At 38.7% G+C, this 24,125-nt stretch overlaps 2 protein-coding genes across 4 annotated transcripts in view; one reads left to right on the top strand and one right to left on the bottom strand.

The window, feature by feature from the left end:
• The window catches only part of LOC6044608 (inactive dipeptidyl peptidase 10), a 367,926-nt gene that overhangs the window by 327,085 nt on the left and 16,716 nt on the right, over positions 1–24,125 (bottom strand). The window lies entirely within an intron of this gene.
• Positions 23,003–23,529, top strand: LOC119766561 (early nodulin-75-like). The gene has a single exon (XM_038251318.1). It carries the CDS (start codon positions 23,071–23,073, stop codon positions 23,452–23,454), a length of 384 nt encoding a protein of 127 aa, XP_038107246.1. The 5' UTR covers positions 23,003–23,070; the 3' UTR covers positions 23,455–23,529.

Below are 24,125 nucleotides of genomic sequence, written 5' to 3'. Positions count from 1 at the left end.
TGCCGTCAAACTTCATTCTCTCCACAGCTGCTGCAACGATTTGTCCGACGGTTGATCCCGATCGCTCTTGACTCTCCACAGCTGTTGACAAAAGGCACCAGCGTGTACTACGCTGTGCAGCGTGTTGAGCGTGCTGCGCTCGTCCTTCAGGTGCTTCGGGAGCTGCTTCAGCAGCTCTGGGCAGTTGGAGACCATCTTCTTCCCCGTGACACCAGCTGAATCGGTGAACTGCCGGACTTTCTTCGCGTGCCGGACGTTCAGCGTGTCAGCTCCTTCCGTATCATGTTCCGTCTTCTTGAACAGTTCTTCGCGGGTGGACTCCTCCACAGAGTGGGCGCTGTCAGCGTGACTCGACTCCAGTTCGCAGCATTCCTTCAGATCAACTGCTGAGCTGAAGTAGGTTGCCGTGCATGGGACGCTGGGTGACGACACTGGAACTTTCCCCGAGACTATCCATCCAAACAAAGTCTCCTGCAGCGTCGGACCGTCCTCGACGATCTTACGACGACCTGCCGCCAGCAAATCGAAAAAGAACTCAGCACCGATAATCATGTCAATGGGACCAGGTTTCCCAAAGTGCGGATCAGCGAGAATGATGTCACAGGGGAGCATCATCTGGCTGACGTCAACCGGTGTGACGGGCAGATCGCTGGCGATCTTTTCCAGTACGTGAAACTGCATTTCCTTCGAGAACATCGAGATCGTAGACAGCCGTGGCTGGACCTTCGCGCGTACGGCCTCCAGCGACAACGCTGAGCCGTTTCCGATGCCCTGTACCCTCAGTACATCTGGTGATGTCCGGAACTTCAGCTTCTTCGAAAAGTTGCTAGACATGTAGCAGAACTCGGAACACGAGTCTAACAGTGTTCGAGCGAGCGAGAAGTTTCGAACTGGTCTTCGACGCGAACTACAGCCGTGGACATGAGGACTCGGCGGGAAAGTGTGGGTGCATTTTGTGCGGGGAGGGATGCCGCATTGAGGGTGGTGGTATTACGAAAGTCTGTGGGTGGTGGTGGGTGAGTGTTTCGAGAAGTGGATTGGATCACGGAGTAGAAACTTGTGGTTGGTTGGGTGGAAATGTTCTGTGTCTGGTCTTGCTGTCTCGTGGGTTGTTGTTGTTGTCCAGCTTCGTGGGATACTCCTTGCGTATTAGGAACGGAGGATCTTTCTTGTCGAGCGCCAGCAGGGGCCGGCGTGTCGTAGTGCAGCAACGTGTGATGTCTTCCGCCGCAGCGGGAACAGGAACCACGAGAACATCCGTCAGCGTAGTGACCAGCAGTCAAGCAGTTTCGGCACAGTCGCCGTCGATTAACTTCTTCCACTCGTTGGGACACAGACATGTTCCTCAGCTTGCTGCAATTGAACGGCATATGAAATGCCTCTTCACAAAACAGGCAGCGTCGTAGTGACTGCGAGGACGTGTGAGTGGTCGAGACTCTCGAGCGGTTTTGTCGTCCGTCTCCTTCGCTGGGCCGGTTGGCCTTGATCGATTGCAGCACCGTACACTGGCCACGCAGAAACTCGATCAGAACATCGTACTTCGGCACAGCTTTCGAGTGGTGCGATTCCCACAGTCGAAGCGTGGCATGATCCAAACGCGCGCAGAGCATGTGGACCAGGATTGTTGACCAGGCTTCCGTTCCTTCACCGAGCTTCTTCAGCATCTGTAGGTTCGTCTCGAACTCGCTGATCAAGTGAGACAGACCGTCACAGCTCTCCTTCCGCAGCGGCTCGATGTCGAAGAGCGCGTCCAGGTACGCCTTCACGATGAGCTTGTGGTTGTCGTACTTTTTCTCCAGTGCTTTCCAAGCAACGTCGTAGCCTTCTGCAGAGAAATCTACCGACAGAATCTCCAGCTGTGCTTCTCCTTGCAGAGCGGACCTCAAGTAGGTGAACTTGTCGATGTCCGGCAGCTGCACGTTGGAGTGGATGAGGCTCTTGTAGGTGTCGCGAAACGGGATCCAGTCCTTCAGTTCGCCGCTGAAGTTGGGCAGCTTGATGTCCGGCAACTTAATGCGCGAAATCGACTGATCGAAGCAGGTTTCGTTCAGGTCAGCACCAGGAGTGGGCTCAACCTTGACCGGACGCAGTGCGACCAGCTTTGCCTTCACCACGAAGTACCTCTCCTCGACGTCACGAAGAGCCTTGTTGTACTCCATCTCACGCTGAACCACCAGATCAGCCAACCGCTTCTTCCGAGCCTCCTTCGACTCTCCAACAACTTGATCCTCATCTTCGTCGTCGATCATGGCTTCGATCTTGCGGCGCACCTTGTAAAACTTCCGCATGGCCTCCTCCAAGGTGTCCAGCCGAATCGAGATCTGGTTCTCGTGTTCAGCCTTCTTGTACGCCTCAACAAATGCTCCTACACCGTTGATCGAAAGGATTAACTGCCGCTCCTGCTTCTGCAAGTCCTTCAACTCGTCCATCATTCACCGCCTTCACTCACCGTTGAACGCCAAAAATCTGGAACACTGCAACCGCGAACACCGACACGATCGACTCGACGTTCTACGCGACCCGATTGACAGTGGGAGAGACAGCCAAGGTGGAGTACCAGCAGTGGACAGACCGACAGAGAACAGACCAATTCAGGGCTTGCGCAGGAAACAACCCAAACCACAACCCCAGAAATAAACGCTCTTGCGTAGAAAATCCAAATAAATCTTTATTACAAACTTCTCTCGGAAAAACGCTCATTCACTCAAACACAATTCGCACACACCTCACCACAGACACACACAAACCTCATGCACCACATGCAAACCCAAACACTTCCTGGTACACTGCAGCTCCTCCAGGAACCTCCGGTCGATGGGCAGCGTCCAGCACACACACACAATCACTCTCGTTCACAGCAGCAGTAGCTTCCGTCCGCCAGCCGCCGTTGAACAGCACCCAGCAGACCACGATCGCTCCAGCTGCTTCTTCACGTCAGCACCATCTCGCAGAACAGCATAAAAAACGCAGCACAAAGCCGCAAATAACTGCGCGATGGCGCCAACTGCCGCGGACTCGCACAGTCCGATCGCGATGGCCACTGTTCAGCGAACAGGCCACTTCACACGCGCGCGCACAAAAAGTCCTTTCACTTCGGGCCGGCCACTTCGATCCGGTTCGAAGGACCAATGTTCCGGATCGAGCCCTTCAAAATTAGTGGACTGTATTTGGGGGGTTTCACTGCTCGTCCAGAGCACACTTGGGGAGGTCAATGGCCTCAGTTCTTCAAGTCACGGATCGAAAAAGAACACGGCTTGTTACGCGCACAGAACGTTTATTCGCGAAAATCGGGCGGAGTACAAATCACGCGGGGGTTCAGGTGAACCGAGCCAGTTGGGCTGAAGACTTAACATTTATTTCCAAAGATAAACAAACTGAACCCGTCGGGCACTCTCGTACGGTCTCTCTCACTCTCTCACACATTCTCTAATCACTCACTCTCTCATCTCGAAACTAATCTAATAGATAGGGTAAAGGGCCCTTTACCCTATCTATTCTGATTTGGTAATCTAATAGATAGGGTAAAGGGCGCAACTATCGATCTCAAACAGTATTTTTCATCGAAAAAAACACTAAAAAAGTTTTGGAAACCCTTCCATTTTCCGTTACTCGCCTGTAAACATTTTTGGAAAATGTCATTTTATGGGAAATTTAATGTTCTTTTCGTATCTACATAGACCCAGAATGGTCATTTTATTATTTAGAACCAAAATTTTCATTTTAAAGTTTCGTGTTTTTTCTAACTGTGCAGGATTATTTTTTAGCGTAAAACAATGATCTACAAAGTTGTAGAAGAGACAATTACAAAAAATTAGATATATAAACATAAGGGGTTCGTTAATGAACATCAAGAGTTACCGCGATTTTTCGAAAAAAAAGTTTTAAAACAGTTGGCCGTCGTTGATCATGGCCAATCATCGTCACCCGCGAGAGACACGGACGACGAAACAAAGAGAAATGTGCAATTCTCTACGAAATCGGTCTTTTTTCTTAAATTTTATTTTTTGTATTTTTTAATCCGACTGAAACTTTTTTGGTGCCTTCGGTATGCCCAAAGAAGGCCATACAAAAATGATGTATGAAAATTCAAAAATCTGTATCTTTTGAAGGAATTTTTTGATTGATTTGGTGTCTTCGGCAAAGTTGTAGGTATGGATATGGACTACACTGGAAAAAAAATGATAAACGGTAAAAAATGTTGGTGATTTTTTATTTAACTTTTTGTCATTAAAACTTGATTTGCAAAAAAACACTATTTTTTTATGTGTTTTAGTTTTTTTAACTTTAAAATTTTTTGATGTTGTTTAGTTTTCTTAAACCAAGACTAACATTTTAAAAGGGCGTAATATTAAATGTTTGGCCCTTTTGAAATGTACGACGAAAATATTTTTTTCGAAAAGATCGGAAAATTTCACGAATGTTTCATATCTTAACATTGAAAATCGAACCATTAGTTGCTGAGATATCGACATTAGAAAATGGTTTGTTTTTTGGGTGGGACTTAGAAAACATCAATTGTCCTGTTTTTAAATCTTTGCATGGCAATGTCTCAGCAACTAAGGGTCATATCAACTTAGTTCAAAACTGCAAAATATAGAGAATTTTCTCAGCTTTTCAAATATATTTTTTTCAAACGGGGGCAAACATATGCACTATCCATAAAAAAATAAAAACTTCGACTATTTTCAAAAAAGTCACATAAAAATGGATATAACTTGAAAACAGTGCACTTTATCAAAATTTCACTAGAATACTTTTTGATTGCAAATTTGGTTTTGCATCAAAAAATGAAGTTGAAAAATTTTTGCGACCAATTTTTCGATTTTTTTAAAAAAAATCAGTATTGATTCAAAAATTCATAACTCGGTCAAAGATTTTTTGCACAACCTGGAAATTTCTGAAAAGTTGGCATTTTATGTCCTCTAAAACATATCAAAAAATAAAAAAATTAAAAATAGTGTTTTTTTGCAAATCAAGTTTTTGTGACAAAAAGTTAAATAAAAAATCACCAATTTTTTTTTACCGTGTATCATTTTTTTCCAGCGTAGTCCATACGTACAACTTTTCCGAAGACACCAAATCGATCAAAAAATTCCATCAAAAGATACAGATTTTTGAATTTTCATACATCATTTTTGTATGGCCAGCTGCCAAATTTGTATGGAAAATTATATGGACAAACTAATGATGCAAAATGGCTTCTTTGGGCATACCAAAGGCACCAAAAGAGTTTCAGTTGGATTAAAAAATACAAAAAAATCGAATGACCGAAATCTGAGAGAACTGCTCAAAAGCATAAAGTAACTGTTTCGAAAAAATTTTCGTGAATGCGCGATAACTTGTGATGTTTATAAGCAAACCCCTTATGTTTACATATTATTTTTTTTGTAATTGTCTGCTCTACAACTTTGTACAACATTGTTACACGACCCTGCAAAGTTATAAAAAACGCGAAATTTTTAAATGAAAATTTTTGTTCTAAATGAAAAAATGACCCTTCTGGGTCAATGTAGAGTCAAAAAGAACATTAAATTTCCCATAAAATGAAATGTTCCAAAAAAAAAATTCATCGAGTAACGGAAAATTGCAGAGTTTTTAAAAAAATGTAGTGTAATTTCGATAAAAAAAAATACGTTTTTTCGGAATTCTGAGTACGCCATCAAATCGGGCGTCTAATTTTACACAAAAGTCCCTTTGACACCAAATTTCTATCTCATCACCATTTGAGGCTGCAAGTTATTGAAAAACACATCTTTTTCGCACACAGCTAAAAAAGTAGTAATCCAGCTGCGTGTAAAAGGCCTGGGTGTAAAATAAATATAGCATTTTTTATGCAATTTTATGTGATTTTAAACCCTGAAATATGTAGCCCATCAGTATGGGAAACCTATTTGACCGAAATGTCAAGCTTATATATGCGTTTATCCTTACCATTCTTCATCGGTCTGATGGCTGAGCGGGCTAAGGCACCAGTTCTTACTGTTGGTGCTGGGTTTGAATCCCGTCGGTTGCAACTTTTTTTGTGTTTGCAAAAAAAATACATGCAGTCCCAAGTAGCACTCATAACTCGTCGTCTGTTGAATAATAGTTAGACAGCTGTTTATGATCAACATACGAGAAAAAATTTCAACGTTAGTTAAATAACAGTTTGTTTCACTACTTGTATAACTGACTTATGTAACTCTTGAGATTTGTGCCACACAAGTGTTAAAACACAGTCAACTTCACTCTTTTCCAACTTTAACACACAACATAAGGAATATTTTCACTTGTTTGGGAGTGCTTACCCTTGCTCCTAACTCCATCCAATTTGATGATTTTCAGCTTGAGCTATTTATCACTTTATTTCACTTGAAAACACTTTTTAAGAGCTGTAATTGAACGTCAAAGTGCTGATATGCCAAGGTGCTGTTCCCTCATCTGCAATGTTTTACTCGAAAACAGTTTGTTGAATAAAAACAATATTGCACTGTTTGTATCACTGCTTGTCTAACATTGTCATGTGACGGCATCTTCTAAAAAATGGGCGTGGCCAACCATTCTATAAATAACCTTAGGTTTTCTCGCTTTGTTACACAAATGTTATCGGAGAATAGATTATATAACTGATGCTCAACATACATATCCAACTTGAAATTGCGTAATGTTAGGTGGTGTGAATTTGTACATGAGGAATTTAGAGTTTCAAAAATGTTTGTTTATTGAAGATTGCAATAGTTTTGATTGTTGACCGATTTATTTGTGAACATATCGCTGGTAAAAGCTACAAAAATTATCAGCTTATAGAGTTTATGATAGAGTAAACAACAAATCAAAATCATACCGATTTTCAACATTACTCCCTGGTACGGTAATCGAAATGACAGTTGAAACGGTTTGTTATAGTTATATAGTGGAGTTATAAAAACTGATTTGAAACAAACTTATATAACTTCAATTCCAATGACAGCATTCGTTGGAGTTAAGTTATTTAGTTAACAAAACAGACAGCAGCCTTCTTATAGACGCTTAGGCCAGCTTGTTTACTATGAAGCCCCGTGGAGAGATGTGGAAGCGCGCCTGGACCTGCCGTGGAGATAACAACAAATCGTCAAAGTCATCGGATCGAATCTTGGGAACGAGGAAGTTCATAAAAAAAGGACAATCATAAAAGTTCGCCATGCAGGGAATTTCACACTAATCACATGCGCGCCAGGATTGTTTTTCTTTTATTAAATTCAATTTAAAATTATTTCAAATAAATCTTGCAGAAGCAAGCGTACTTTTTTTTATTAGCTTCGTCGTTGATTGAAATTCTAATAAGAAACGTTTGTTTACATGTAAGTTAGTCGACGGTTAGATAGCTGTTTTCAATCTAACTTTCCTTTCCAGTGTGCGCTATGATTTGACAGCACAGCCGTAAACCACGCCCACTTTTTCGTTGAATCTCTTGTTAGATAGCACAGTGTTGTCAAATACATTTGTACAACTTACTCTGATAACTTGCATATTTTTCTGGCAAGTTATACAACAAGAAAAAGTGCGCTTTTTTCCAGTTCACAGGAGTTGTAGAACAAGTTGTGATAACGAGGTGGATGGGTTATACAACCAGTTAGGAAATACGTTTATCTGACTAAGTGTGTTGCTTGGAGTGTCTAATATTAATTGTTTATTTTGACGAAGGTGATGTGCATGCTTTTGCATGCGATTTTACCATCGGATTTTTTGATGTGCATGTTCAAAAATGGAAGGGGTCGTACCACCCCTTCGTCACGAGGTATCTAAAAACGGACCTCAGATTCGCGTCTAATTTTACATAAAAGTCCCTTTGACACCAACTTTCTACCTCATCACCGTTTCTGGCTGCAAATTATTGAAAACACCTCTTTTTTCATATGTTCAAAAATGGAAGGGGTCGTACCGCCCCTCCGTCACGAGATATCAAAAAACGGACCCCGGATTCGTGATCAGGGACAAAAGTTACCCCTTGGGACAAAGTTTCTAAAGCAAATCTAAGAGGGGTCGGGGCAACTGCTGTGTGAGTTGGCGGAGAATAACCCAGGTATTAAAACTTTGTTTGTATTGTCTTGATGAAAAATGCGTTTTTTTGGAATCATGAGTTCAATTTTATATAAAAGTCCCTTTGACACCAAATTTTTATATCATCACCATTGCATGCTGAAACACGTGTTTTTTTTCGCATTGTTGAAAATAAAATGGGTTTTGTATGGACAATTGTTAAAAAAAGTGTTCACGTGGTTTATGGATAATCCCTTGGAAGAATTCATCTAATTTTTTACCTTTGACTGTATTTATCATTCTTTTTAATCCTCTACTGCTAAATTTTTTGTCGATTTTTTTTCACGCGCTCAGGAGGTAGAAGGTCATTTCGAGCAACTAATGTTGAACGATAAACTTCACTTCTCTTGTTTCTTGTTTTTCTTCTTTTATTTTTAGTTATTTAATTTGAAATTATCTTGTTTAGTTTATGTTTGTTTTCTAAAATTTTAAGAGTTCTTCTTTCCAATGCAATTTAAAGATCAAAAATTTGTTAAAAATTTATTTTTGCGATTTTTGAGATCGAAACCCGTCTAGAGTCGAAATTGGGTTGTAGAGGGTTAATTTTATGATTTTTATTCTATGAGAATAAAAATTACATGAAGTCTAGTTTTTAAAAATGTTTTTTTTTTCAATTTTTAATTCAACAATTCGTTTTAACCTCACTCACTGAACATCCCCGTCAACAGTTTCATACCGTCGCGGAGCAGCAAAAACGAATACAGCTCAGCATTCCCAGCCGTGTCGGGTAGTCCCTCCTCCTTGAGTATTTTCTGCTGCTCCAGCACGGCCCCAATCGGACTCCGGGCGCCGGCGGCCTCGACGGAGCGGTCCCAATTTCCTTCCTGCACCGGATCATCGTCGCAATACTCCACGGCCGACGGTGGATACACCGTGGGTCGTACGGGGGCTACGTTCCCGCATGGCTGGGAAGCGGCTTGGAGGTCGTTGTTGCAACTGGACGTGCAACTTGACATGCAGCAGCCAGCAGCCGGAGCCCCGGTGGTGAGCTTTGGCAGGACAGTTGAGATGATTGTGATCGTGATCAGCTGTACGGTTGGAGTTGGCATGTTGACTTGGGAATTGCCAGTTTAAAACTACTGCGAGTTTTGAAGCTTGTTGGAAAGTGTATCGTTGGGGGACACTTTTAAAACAGCTGTTGTAGATTCATCAACTAAGGCAATGAGTGCCTCATTTGAGCAAGATTTGTATTGAAATAGAACAGCTGTTTGCTAAACGATGTTTTTGTAAAAGGGCTTACTCTTAATCATTGAAAAAAAGGGCCCACCAGGGTAGAGGTTCAACGATTTATACTGTTTGACTTATTATAATTTACCTTAACTTAACTTGATGATCAGACTTTAAACATAAATACATGTTCAAATTTTTAACTAACCAAATCTCTTGATTTACTGTATTGTCAAACTAAAAGAAGAAGAAAAAAAACTTGTCCATCATCACCAGAACCGGCTTAAAGGATAACAGCAGGAAAACTTTGCCCGTCCAAACCGGTTCAACTTTGCTTTTGGGTTCTTTCTCAGGATCCCCGTTGCGTTGCTGGGTAGAAAAAAGTGGCCGTTAAACCCCGGGAGCAAAAGGTAAATCAACTTTCGAAGAGGAAAAAAAGGTATATCGGGGAGCATGGAAAAGTTTCATCTCATTTCGAGTGATAGTAATTTTCCAATGTTTCCAGCCCAATAATCATATTTCCCAGATCGTACAAGCCACTTTGCATTGGAAATGCCCCGGGGGGATAATTCGTTTCCAATAATCAGCTGCAGGGAAAATGAACTCTGGTGAGCAACCAAAGTGGGTAGCAAAATAAAACGAATTATAAATTACGGACAAGGGTTATGGGAAACGTGGCCGGTTAGGGAAATTGGGCATCATGTTATTATGATTGAAAAATTGGAAAATACATTTTGTAAGCTTACGGCCATGACTGGTTACCACATGAGATCGTCCAATTACCTGAAAGTAGATAAAAAATTATATTTTATTAAACATTCCCTTTAAACAAAATATTCCAACCCCAGAAAAATCATTAGTAAAAAATAGTTCATTCCAATCAACTAGTAGCAGCAGTGAAAAAACGCACGCCGTCCAAGAAGGATATTTCCGTCCTCTGGTCAATGCTACCGCATTCACTCCGAGAAGAAGGATTGCTTTTTGACCATCGAGATTACGCCCCTAAGCCGCCAATACAAGGGAGGGGAAAACATTAATCATTTGTTGAATGTGCACCACACCCCGGCGAGGTTCAGGGACCCTGCCGTCAGGGGCAAGGTCGTTTTGCTAAGAGAGACGTTGAAAGTGCCTGGGAAATGGTTTAGATTTCGAAATCAGTATTTCCGATAAGGGCTAATTAGGTAGGCAAATGGAGATGGAGTGGGAAATTCGCCCGCCAAATTAATTATCCCAAATGCAACGCAATGCTGAAATGATACTGAATAACGGCGAACAAAACATTTCCCGGAACTCATTAAATGTGACGCAGTTCATAGAAATGTGTTCAATTCCATGTGCTTGAATGAAAATAATTGAGGAAATAACAGAAGTAGAAAAAAAAACAAAAAACAATTAATTGCTCCCCAGCAGCACGTCTTATCACATATTTTGCCCTATTTCGGTACCAGTGCGATATCGAGGCAAAGCCGTTCAACGATCAACGCCAAGTCACTTGTACTAATCGTTTCACATCATTTACACCGACCGGCTGAACGACCAGAGCGAACGGTGGTGTGCTTAATGGTTCATATTACTGCGCCGCGAATCAGCATTGAGGCAGGGGTTCTTGAAATAATTGTAATAATTGTCGAAAAAATCCAAATTTTTGGCGTTAAGCTATTTTTTAAAAATTGTTTTGTTTTTTTTTTGCTGTACTAAACATAGAAATTTCACTTAAATTCAAAATTAGTTCAAATTGCTTCAAACATGCTTAAAATCATCGTCAATGCAAAAAAAAATACTTTTTTAATATATTTTTCATCTGTTTTTTTCGACAATTTTGTTTTGAAGAAAAATATTACTTTGATCCTTGATTCATCGGGCCATTTTTTAAAAGAGCAGTGAAATTTGCATTTCCATTTGCATTGGCCTAAAAACTGACCTCAAGCAGCGATTTTTTTTTTTTTGTAAATTTGATAGAGTTATCTTGTTCATGATGTAATTTAAACTCAATTCTGGTTGAAAAAATAGATTTTCACTGGCTAAGAGGTTTACACATTTTGGTGACAGAATAACACATTTTTTTAGAATGAAAGGTTGCACAGTGGTCTAGATCGCAAAATTAAGTGGAAAATAGATTTTCCGAAAAATGGTAAAGTTTTGGAGCTGTGGTGTCTTCATAAGAGTTGTTGCAAATGGAAATGGGCAACTTTTGGTTTGTGTGTGTGTGTGTGCAACCAACCAAACGGGACCACGCGGTCGCTTCTTACAAATTAAGTTGTTTCCATGTATTTTTAGATCTACATTCTATACATGCAAATAACTCGCATAGGCATTCTGCCGAGCAAATAACTCGCATAGGCATCTGCCGAGCTTCGGTGACCCATTTCTACGCTGGCTAGCCGAGCGCGAGGTCCCTCAGCTTTTATCGACAAGCCCCGCCCTGAAGAACGTTTGCACCAATCGGGTTCAAACGTTATTTAGAACTTCCGAACCCTTGTCAAATGGACAGGGACCCAGCGCGTATATAGTTTGATAGTAACAGTATTCCTAATTCCAGACGTCGCTCGTGATGGCCTAGTGGTTAGCATTTTTGCTTACCAATCCAAAGGACGGGGGATCGAACCCCGACTCGGGCGACTTTGATTTTTCGTTCATGTTCAGAGTTTCAAGATTAATATTTCCTATACTTTCTCGTTGGGAGCAGATGGGAATCGAACCCAGACCATTCGATTAGAAAGCGAACACCGTAACCAGTCAGCCACGGCCGCTCCTTGGAAAGGGGCAACTTTTGGTTTGGTTTAAAATTAGGGTGGTTCACGATTAGAGTGATTTTGAAAATCTTAGATTTCAGGAATATTTTTGGGATATTTTGGTCTTGAAGAAAGTTGTTGAACTTGGCAATCCAAGCAACTTTGTCGAAGACACCATAATTTTATCTCATAATCTATGCCTTCTACGACCAAATTTATGCAAAGCATCTGAGAAAACTTTCAAAAATTTGTTTTTTGAACGTGGCAATTTAGGGTTAAGTTTTAGAGATAAGTGATGTTCAGGACATTTTTAGAACTCTACAAATCCAACATTTTCATATTTTGACAAGTCAATTTGGACTAAAAGGTCAACAGTTACAGCTATTTTAAGGTAAAAAGATGCAAATTTAAATCTTGAATATCTAGAAAAGGCGCAAGCACTACACCCGCTGAAAAAATCTCAAGGTTGTTTTTCTTCAAACTTGAGATACATATCTTCATTTGAAAAAGTATAATTTTCAAGGGAAAACCGTATGGGACCACCCTAACGAAATTCGAAAATTGTCAAATTTACATTTTTCCATGTAATTTTTCCCGCTGTATCTGAATCTGCCCTCACAATTGAGCCAAAATGTTAACAAATCGTATTGGGTTAATTTTGGGTTTCTATGTAAAATTATCATTTAAACCCAATATATGACCAACAATATTTGTATTTCATAAAAAAAGCAAAATTTCAAAATCGGGCTTTGTCTTGCACACGTGATATATCTTGTAAATTCTTGGGCTGATAAAAATGGTATTTAAAGTTTTTGTCACCTGCTTTCAATTTCTGTCTCAAAAACTGGGGCATAAAATTGTTTTATTTAAACTTTAAAATGTCAATGAAAATTAAAGTGAAATTAGCTTAAATCAATTGAAAATGCATTCCCCTGCACTTAGAATCATTTTCAATATGTTTTAGTATATTAAAAAAGCTTTTGAATTTAAGAAAACTTCCGATGTCCAATACCGTAAAAGGTTTTTTTTTGGCATTTTTTTTGTTTCGTCAAATCTTTTTTTTTTTAAACTTGTGATTGCAAAACAACTGAACCAGTGTAAAATGCTCTTTTAAACACATTTTTTTATTCAAATCTTGAGACCATAGGGGAAATTTTCGTATGTTTGGCAGGTTAAGCACTCGCTCCTAACTCCATCCAATTTGCTGATTTTCACTATTAAAACAACTAATTTTGCAAAACTTTTGATAGAAACTTGCTTGCTCACTTCTTGTTAAGCTATTTATCACTTGATTTCAGTTGAAAACGCTTTTAATTAGCTTTAATTGAATGTCAAAGTTCTGACCTGCCAACATTAGAGGCACGGTGGAATTAGATGCTGTTCCCCTACCTTGTTATTTTTTATAAGAAAATCCTTTATGTTTGTAAATTAAAATTTTTGTATTTGTCTACTCTACAACTTTGTAGAACATTAATAAGCTCAAAAAAAAAAAAAACAACCCAGAAATGTTACAAAAAACATAAAATTTTAAATGTTGCTCCAAATTGAAAAATTATCTTTCTGGGTTATTGCAGAATCAAAATGAACATTAAATTTCCTATTAAATAACATGTCCTAATTTTTTTATAGTCGACAAACAAAAAATGGCAGAATTATTAAACAATTTTTGTATTTGAATTCTGAGTACGCCATCAAACTGGTCTGTTTTCATACAAGAATATCATATTTTGCTCTAAAACCCTGAAAAATGCGTTCAAATTGCCCGGCACTTTTAATTCACAGCATGTTAAATTTGGAAAATGAAAATTTTTCGCTAAAATTTTTACGTTTATCTCGCAAAAATTAATCTAAAAAAATAGACGCCAAAACCCATCCCATCAACTTGTAAGTAACAATTTTCTGACCAATTTTGCTTTTAAAGCCATTAGTTTTTGTCTCTTCAGTGCCAAGATACAGCCATTTTGGTAAATTAAAAACGTTTTCATACTATTTTGTCTACTAAGTGTTTGTGTACTTTGTAGGTGGATAAACATCTTTCTATGTAAAATTATCATTTAAACCCAAAATATTTGTATTTCATAAAAAAAGCAAAATCGGGCTTTGTCTTGCACACGTGATATATCTTGTAAATTCTTGGGCTGATAAAAATGGTATTTAAAGTTTTTGTCACCTGCTTTCAATTTCTGTCTCAAAAACTGGGGCATAAAATTGTTTTATTTAAACTTTAAAATGTCAATGAGAATTAAAGTGAAATTAGCTTAAATCAATTGAAAATGCATTCCCCTGCACTTAGAATCATTTTCAATATGTTTTAGTATATTAAAAAAGCTTTTGAATTTAAGAAAAGTTTCGATGTCCAATACCGTAAAAGGTTTTTTTTTTGGCATTTTTTTTGTTTCGTCAAATCTTTTTTTTTTTAAACTTGTGATTGCAAAACAACTGAACCAGTGTAAAATGCTCTTTTAAACACATTTTTTTATTCAAATCTTGAGACCATAGGGGAAATTTTCGTATGTTTGGCAGGTTAAGCACTCGCTCCTAACTCCATCCAATTTGCTGATTTTCACTATTAAAACAACTAATTTTGCAAAACTTTTGATAGAAACTTGCTTGCTCACTTCTTGTTAAGCTATTTATCACTTGATTTCAGTTGAAAACGCTTTTAATTAGCTTTAATTGAATGTCAAAGTTCTGACCTGCCAACATTAGAGGCACGGTGGAATTAGATGCTGTTCCCCTACCTTGTTATTTTTTATAAGAAAATCCTTTATGTTTGTAAATTAAAATTTTTGTATTTGTCTACTCTACAACTTTGTAGAACATTAATAAGCTCAAAAAAAAAAACAACCCAGAAATGTTACAAAAAACATAAAATTTTAAATGTTGCTCCAAATTGAAAAATTATCTTTCTGGGTTATTGCAGAATCAAAATGAACATTAAATTTCCTATTAAATAACATGTCCTAATTTTTTTATAGTCGACAAACAAAAAATGGCAGAATTATTAAACAATTTTTGTATTTGAATTCTGAGTACGCCATCAAACTGGTCTGTTTTCATACAAGAATATCATATTTTGCTCTAAAACCCTGAAAAATGCGTTCAAATTGCCCGGCACTTTTAATTCACAGCATGTTAAATTTGGAAAATGAAAATTTTTCGCTAAAATTTTTACGTTTATCTCGCAAAAATTAATCTAAAAAAATAGACGCCAAAACCCATCCCATCAACTTGTAAGTAACAATTTTCTGACCAATTTTGCTTTTAAAGCCATTAGTTTTTGTCTCTTCAGTGCCAAGATACAGCCATTTTGGTAAATTAAAAACGTTTTCATACTATTTTGTCTACTAAGTGTTTGTGTACTTTGTAGGTGGGTGAAGTTAATTTTTTGCCTGAAAAGATAGTATATGATTTAATGGATACTGATGATTCAATCCTTTTCAAAACATCATCAAATTAAACCTTTATAAATTTTATGCACTTTTCAATGGAAAATGTTTCGACACCCCTGGAAAACCCTCACAACAAGACGCTGGCAGCGCAGACGACCACCTTCTCGCACATTCACGATAAACGTGCAAGGTCATCTATGTCCTGAAGCAGACGGACCCGAGTACCGTGGATGGTGGCGGAAGCATTCCTGGGACCGGGATTGCGTGAAAAGATTCCATTTCCATCAAAAACCATGACACAGTCCAAAACCGTCGACGACGATGATGGCGGCCATTGACTTGAGTCTGGCTTTGAGGTTATGTGTGCGGGGAAAAATTATCTTATTCTGTTCCTGTTTTCTTGGGTGGTTTTTTTTTCACACGTGTGCGCTTTCCAGATTTTTGGGAGTGGAACAAAGAATGTCTTATTTAAGCGAGCTGAAAAAAAACAAACAAAAGGAATTAGTCGTGGGAGGTAGTTGCTCGTACGAGCCCGTGGGAGTTTTTCCTTTTTTTACCAAATCAAGCAAGTGTACGAACGTGCCAAAGATAAGCCAAAGCATGGCGTTCGACAATAAGATAATGCCATAAAGAAGCGCTTAACTATTAAAACAAACTTTGTCGACCTCTTTTCGCTTCGCGTGTGGTGCTAACTTGGGCCGGCCTTTGAACAAGATAAGAACCGACTGTCTGCCGGGGTTCCGGTGGCACTTTTTAAGGTTATGGCACACTTTTGTACTCGCTTCCTTTCCTCTTCCCAAAGAAAAGGCTGAAAATTTATTCCTTATTCTGGCCCGGAAACGAACAACTTTTGGCCGGGGAAGCTCACGACGATAAACTACCCCCGCCAGCTAGATTTAGGGGTGTTCTAATGTTAGTCAAAGTGATTAAGTGACTGACACCGGGTTAGGGATGGGAAAAGGGGGGAGGGAGGAGAAAGACATCGATGATCGCCTCTATCAAAGTTTAGGTCGAATAGCTTGAACCGGAAGTAGGGACTGGGTAGGTTGAAGAAAATTGCTGATTCACCTGCCGGAAAATTAGTGAGAGCTTTTTTATCGAGAGAAAAAGAGAAAACTTTTAATTTGTCTTTCTGACAAAGGAAATAGTTTCAACTACGGAACATAATCGTTGACAAAATTTGGTCGAAATATTTAGATTTGAAACGGGAAAAGCTTGAGCATTTCCTTTCTAATTATATCATTGTTCATTGTTCATTGTTCATTGTTCATAGTTCATAGTTCATTGTTCATTGTTCATTGTTCATTGTTCATTGTTCATTGTTCATTGTTCATTGTTCATTGTTCATTGTTCATTGTTCATTGTTCATTGTTCATTGTTCATTGTTCATTGTTCATTGTTCATTGTTCATTGTTCATTGTTCATTGTTCATTGTTCATTGTTCATTGTTCATTGTTCATTGTTCATTGTTCATTGTTCATTGTTCATTGTTCATTGTTCATTGTTCATTGTTCATTGTTCATTGTTCATTGTTCATTGTTCATTGTTCATTGTTCATTGTTCATTGTTCATTGTTCATTGTTCATTGTTCATTGTTCATTGTTCATTGTTCATTGTTCATTGTTCATTGTTCATTGTTCATTGTTCATTGTTCATTGTTCATTGTTCATTGTTCATTGTTCATTGTTCATTGTTCATTGTTCATTGTTCATTGTTCATTGTTCATTGTTCATTGTTCATTGTTCATTGTTCATTGTTCATTGTTCATTGTTCATTGTTTTTTGTTCATTTCTGGTTTCTGTTTATTTTTGTTTCGTAATTTCTCATAATTTCTTATGAAACCAGCACATTCTTTCTCCCTCTACAACGCAATTCTTGAATCGCTCCTCGCTTCTTATCATCACTTGAGCAGTAAACCTTTTTGCCGAGGTTTGACCTTCACTCGAAGCGGTTCCGACCCGGTCCCCACTATAAACATCTTAAGAAGAGCAGAAACAACCCAAAATTAGGTCAATCGGTTCCAACCCGTCATCGTCAACCATCCCGGTGGCGGTCGGCCCTCTTAAACTTCACTTCTAAGTCCTTGGCCGTCCGATAACGGCAATTTAGCTTGTGTGTGTCGGTGAGGGTGCCCTTTTTTTGGATTTTTACTAAGAACCATCGTGACAGGACGAACTTGAGATTCCCTCCCAGGGGGGCACATCAACTGCAGAACAACGATGACTTGAGCCTTAAACATCGCTCGGCTCACATCTTCCTCTCATCGTCTGGAGAGTGGAATATCACATACACAACACACATGGTGTCCTTTTTCAAGTATGTTGGGTAGAAGAAAGGATTTTTGTTTTGGCTAGATGTTATGATGCGGATCCAAAAAAGGTTTCTCATGTTTTGTTTTGGGTCCATGTAATCGTGAAAAAGAAAGTATAAACTTTGTTGTAAGGAAAAGAAAGTACAAATTTTATACTTTTTAGGAATCATTTTATCAAATCTTCTCAAGCAATATTCAAAAAAAGTAAATATTGAAGCACTTAAATGCAAACAAAATAACTTTGACATCTAATCTGCCCATAATTGAAGATTCGGCTATCATGCCAAATAAACTACATATTCCGAGAAAAACACGTTTTTGTGCTCGTGACCAAATCTTTTCGCCTCGGTAATTTTAAACAGTGGATAATGGCCGTTTTTTCAATTATGGGCAACAATTCAATGATAAGCAAAATAGGGTTTCAATTTTATATACACTCATTTCAAGCGATTTTAACGATTCATTTTTTAGAATTAAAAATTGAACTTTTAGTTTCTTAGACATCGGCATATTTTTTTTTTTTGTTTTGGTGTAATTTTCTAGAATTAGTCATACAGAAAGTATGTCACGCTGTAGGGAGAGGGGGGTTCTGAGCAAGTGTGACATTGTATGTTATAAGTATAGGAAAAGCGTGACAAAAGGGGGAGGGTGGGTAAATTTTGGGCTGATTTTAGCGTGACGTACATTATGGATGAAGCCTTATGTGAATGTGAATATTTGAAAATCTTTATCTGTGAAGTAATTCTCCGATCGATTTGGTGTCTTCGGTGAAATTGTAGAAAAAGTTTTCAAGATCAAAAAAGGAAGGATGATTTTGTTTAGAAAAATGAAGCATATTGTCATAAAAAATTACAATACAATGCCGTGTTTTTAATTTATAAGCATTTTAAGCTTTCGAGTAAAAAAAATGATCATTGTTTTTTGCAATTTAATAATAGTTCCCCAGCAAAAGTATTTTCAAATAGATGAGATAATATCTAGAGTTATTAAAGGAATCAATGAGACACGGAAAACAACGATAAAATGGTTCTAACAAATCGTAGTTTCAACCTATCAGGCTCATATTTGGGGGAAAGGTGTGTCTACTGGATACCCTTCTGCCATAAGAGTTGCTTCGAATATTGACGCGCTCTTGTTAAGGCGTCATCCATACAGTACGTCACGCTCTAGGGGGGGGGGGGTACGTGAGACTGTGACGTCACGCTGAACAGATTTACGAAAATAAACATTGATGGTGATATCTATCAATTCATCATTCAACAAAATAAAAAATCCAAACACAACCTGTAAAACTTTGTACATTGAACTTCGCATTTAAAAATAATCCTTTTTTTAAATCATGCTATAATTGTACAAAACCAGATGGTGGGGGGGGGGGGGGGTCAGAGCCAGCGTGACAAAGTGTGACATAGGGAGTAGGGGGTTAATTTTGGCCGATTTTAGCGAAACATACTTTATGGATGACGCCTAAGTTATTCATAAATATTTGATTTTGGGGTGTAAAAGTAAATTATGACCAAAAAATTATTTTCGCTAATAGGCTGCCACAAACACAAAAACTAATATTACTCCAAATTTCATTCGTCATTTAATAGGGCATGAGCTGGGCTACAATGTCCTTTCATTAAATTTTATCAAATTTGAGAATACACCCAGACAAAAAACTGTGATCTAGTTTAAGCTTTTTCTATTTCTATCCCCTTTCCTTTGCAATTTCAGTACGTTTTTTTCATTTTTTTTTCTTACTTTTGATAATCTCCTAGTCATAAGCAAGAATCGTTCCAAAATGGATTGAGATTTAACACGCAGCTGAGAGGAACTCCAAAACTCTGTTATGTACTGCGAATGAACTAATTGCAACATGATTATCCACTAATAAAACCGAATTGAATTTTATTGAATACACCCAGAATCCGAAGCTGTCTCATTGTTCCCCTTTTTTTTCAGACCATGGGTAACAATGAGACACTTTTAATTTGTCTTCATTATTTTTCTCAAAATTCATGGCAATCATACAATACAATGAGTTTTAACATTATTCAACCAAAAATATTAAAATTATTTTAATTACTTTTCAATATATTTAATTACTTTTTAATATAACTTCTCTAAATTGAAGATTTATGTTGTAAAAATTTCCTTCAAATGTCCAAGACAATTCACTTCCAATAATACAACACATAAACATGCTGTTTAGCTAAAATCATATTGATTATCGTAGAGTGTCCACGGTTACGACACGACTGCACAGCTAAAAAAGTAGTAATCCAACTGCGTGTAAAAGGCCTGGGTGTAAAATAAACAATGCATTATTTTATGCAATTTTGTGTAATTTTACACCCTGAAATATGTAGCCCATCAGTATGGGAAACCTACTTGACCGAAATGTCAAGCTCATATATGCGTTTATCCTTACAGCATTTCATCTGTCTGATGGCCGAGTGGGCTAGGGCGCCAGTCCTTACTGTTGGTGCTTGGTTTGAATCCCGTCGGCAGCAATTTTTTTTTGTTTTTGCAAAAAAATGTACATGGAGTGTGCAATATTAAGTGTTTATTTTGACGAAGGTGATGTGCATGCTTTTGCATGCGATTTTACCATCGGATTTTTTGCTGTGTGTCATCCACATACAAAGCGAGTGAAGTCAAAATCGAACCAAGATCGAACCAAGTTTTTAGCGCGTGGCATTTGAAAAGGTCGTATGCGCATCGGACATAAAATACATAAATAAAAACTTTTTTCTGTTTTTTTTTCTTTAGAAAGATTTATGTTTAATCTCAAATTTGAGCTAGGGAAACAGCACACCCAAAATTCAGAGTCGAGATAATCGTTCTCTCAAAATTTATTGAGGGCTCAGTGCCAAAATCGATAGAATAATGGTACCAACTCACACCATCATAACAAATGAGTTCATTCGTTAGTTGAATCAATAAATCTCCAACAAGTGTCATACATCGACTTCTGACTTCTCCTTGGTCACCAAGCTGTGGTGGCCGAGGCAGCTAAGTCATTGGATTGGTTTGTCAAAGGTCTCTGGTTCGATTCCCGTTGTCGACACTTTTGGTTTTTTGTTTGACGGATGAACTTTTTTTGCAAATGAACCTCGAGAGAATAGTTCTATCGCCCATCTCGAGCTGTGTTCTCTGCGTCCGTGAATGGTACCACTATTCCCTCGACTCGAGACCATCATTCTCTCGGACTAGCGCTGCCAGTTTTGGGTGCATATAATTCCATCGAGAACCTACTGTTGGCATATCAGCACTGTTCAGTTACAGCTAGTTTAAAGCATTTTCGACAGAAATTTAGTTAGTATTCTGAAAGCGTAATTCATTTTAATACAACGGACAAGAAATATCAAACAAATTTCATTTTGTTTCAAGGAAACTGAAGCTAACGTCATGATTCGAATTCCCGGACGCTGCGAAACATTTCTCGTGAAATATTTTATAAGCGTCCGAAGCACAGGGAAGGCAAAGCAGAAATTTATGGTTTTGATTTCCTTAAATTCTAGCAAATTTTTAAATAAAAATATGGATTTCACTAACATTTCAGTCCAAATTTGTGCGATTCATTAGCAAAAACGAGTGTCCGGAATTCGAAGCAAAAGTGTCCGGATTTCGAATCAGCTTTTATCGGTGTCCGGGATTCGAAGCACAACAAGTAATTTTAATTTTCAAATTCTGATGAAAAATTGTTAGAAAAGACATATTTTGCATGCATTCTCTTAAAACTTACTGTTGATACTACATCCTGATGATATTTCTTCATTTCCAACTTTTTACATGATTTTTTGTCAGCTATAACAAAAATGATATGCTACTAAGTGTCCGGATTTCGAATCATGACGTTATTCAGTTTTTAGTTCAATTCAGTGTGTTGTGTTGTTTTTCTTGAATTCCCAAGTAGAACTTTGTTTTATTGATCTAATAAATGTTAAATGTAAAAAAAAAATAACGTAATGCTTGTAACTAACTCGCATATATATGCAAAAAAGTAAAAACCGAGGTAGAAACTAACAAAAAACATAATAATTTTGTATTTATTTCATACGACCTTTTCAAAAACCATACGTATACAATATTGACAGCGCCTCTGGTGGGGACTTCAGGAAACTGCATGCGTGTCAGATCCCTGAGAGTGTCACATTGTACCCCACCACGGCTACGTCACGACTGTCATCCACATATAAAGCGAATAAAGGTAAAATCGAACCAAGATCGAACCAAGTTTTTGGCGCGGGGCTTTTGAAAATGTCGTATGCGCATCAGACATTAATGACAGAAATAAAAACTTTTTTTTTGGATTTTACATTTAATCTCAGCGGACAACTAGGGGAACAATATTTAATTCCGACAAGCTCCTAATGTTGGCACATCAGCACTGTGGTGTTCAGTGACAGCTAGTTTAAAGAAGACCAAACCAGCAACTTCTTGGTTGGTAATTCAACACGTTACCATCGCGCCAGAGAGTGCTTGATGGTTTGAAAGAGATAAACATATTCTTCTCTTCGAACAGTTGCTCGTTGCTATGCATAAAAGTCCCTTTGACACCAAATTTCCAAATCATCACCATTTCAGACTGCAAATTATTTAAAAAACACGTGTATTTTCGAATGTTCTAAATTGAAAGGGGTCGTACCATCCCTAGGTGCCAAGATATATAAAAATGGAGCTCGGTCGTCATCAGGGACAAAAGTTACTTCCTGTGACAAAATTTCACGCAATACGAAGAGGAGTCTGCTGTGTAATTGGCGGAAAGTTACCCACTAGAATTGCTTCTACATATACTAATGATAGAGAACAAAGAAAATGTGTGTGATGACATATCTACAATCACTTATCTTAGAATAGTTAAGTAAAGTAAAACTTAGAAAATGTACACAACTTACGGCCGTCATCCACAATCAACTTAGAAAATTTGCTGGGCTGATATACGTTGCTATGCAGTTGTTTGTTTACCTTTGATATGGAAACGTCAACTTACCGTAGATTTTGAAATTTTCCAAACCATACGTCAAGTTTCTAATTTTATTCCTTTTCATTGTAGAAGATCAGATTCATTTCCATTGATTCAAACTCCTAAGCTAAGTGAAATTTTCTAAGTTAAGTGATTGTAGATAGGCCATGAATCATTTGGAAATAACCAAGTAAGCTAACTGATTAATTATTTAATTTCATCGATGACGTTTTTCGTGAGAAACGTACAAATGTCTGTTCCATAAACAACAAACTTATCTCCAGCTCCATTTCATCAGCAAAACCCCCGCTGCAAGACTCACGCGCACGTTAACCGATAAAAACATCCACAGCTTAACTGATACCGTTCGATCTTATCACTTATTTCCTATAAATCAAACCTCGCCGTTCCACCTCAGCTCAAAGTCAGTTCCATCGCGCCATCCAACCCGTCAAGATGTCGCACTACCCACCGTATCACCCCCACGGAACTCCGCTGCCGCACAACCCGCACGAAGGACCGATTTCGCACACCGTTTTTCCACCGGAGATGAACCCAAACTTCCCGCATCGACCCCTGCAGGATCCGCCCCACCATCACTATCCGGGCGGCCAGGTCCAGTACCCGCCGCCCCATCTGATGCCACCGTCATCGGACGGATCGGACGTAACGTACTACCCGCCTGGACATTATCCTCCCGGACAGTACCCGCCGCCGGGGCACTACCCACCGGGGCAGTTCCCACCGCAACACTATCCGAACTATGACCAGGCCGTGGCCTTCGGAGGTGGGGCTGCCGCTGCCAATCCGAGGAAGGCACCGGAGGAAAAGAAATCGTAAAGTTTTGCACCAAGTTTCATACAAAAAGAGTTTTACTAGTTACGTAATGTTTTTTTTTAGTTACATAGTGTGTAGTTCTAATATTTTGGCAATAAAAATTATTTAATCATATGGTTTGTTAATTTTAACATCCAATCCCACCCTAGCACTACAAGGCAGCAAATCATGGCCTACCGAGTTCAAAGTAAACCAATGCCGCAGCCGTATTATTGGTAGATCGAAGTAATCCGGTCATGGAAGATTTGGCTCTGGAAGTCGACGTCTGTAAGCTGAGCAAAAATAAAATCATTCTACTGCGAACAGTCTACAAGACAAGACGTGTTTTCTCTACTCTACTAAAGGTTATGGGCCCAGCTCAAACCTAGAAGAAGTTCAAGAAGTTAATTTTGAAATTTGAAGATGTCGACGAGAAGGTCACCAGTTCGAGATCCAGCACGAAACCAGAACGGAGAAGGTGGAAATGCTGGTCAAGAGAATGCTGGTCAAGTCGGCAGAGGCGGTCGCGCCTACGGTGGTTCTGTTTCGCTTCCGGCTATCGAGAAATTGAGAGGCCGGGACAACTACACCACTTGGGCGTTCGCTATGAAGATGACGCTGATCCGAGAAGGAACCTGGTCAGCGGTCAAGCCACCGGCGGAAGTTGCTGTGGACGAAGATCTATCGCTGCGCGC

The sequence above is a fragment of the Culex quinquefasciatus genome, chromosome 2 (assembly GCF_015732765.1).
Source record: "Culex quinquefasciatus strain JHB chromosome 2, VPISU_Cqui_1.0_pri_paternal, whole genome shotgun sequence".
NCBI lineage: Eukaryota > Metazoa > Arthropoda > Insecta > Diptera > Culicidae > Culex > Culex quinquefasciatus.
This window is presented reverse-complemented; position numbering and strand designations above follow the sequence as displayed.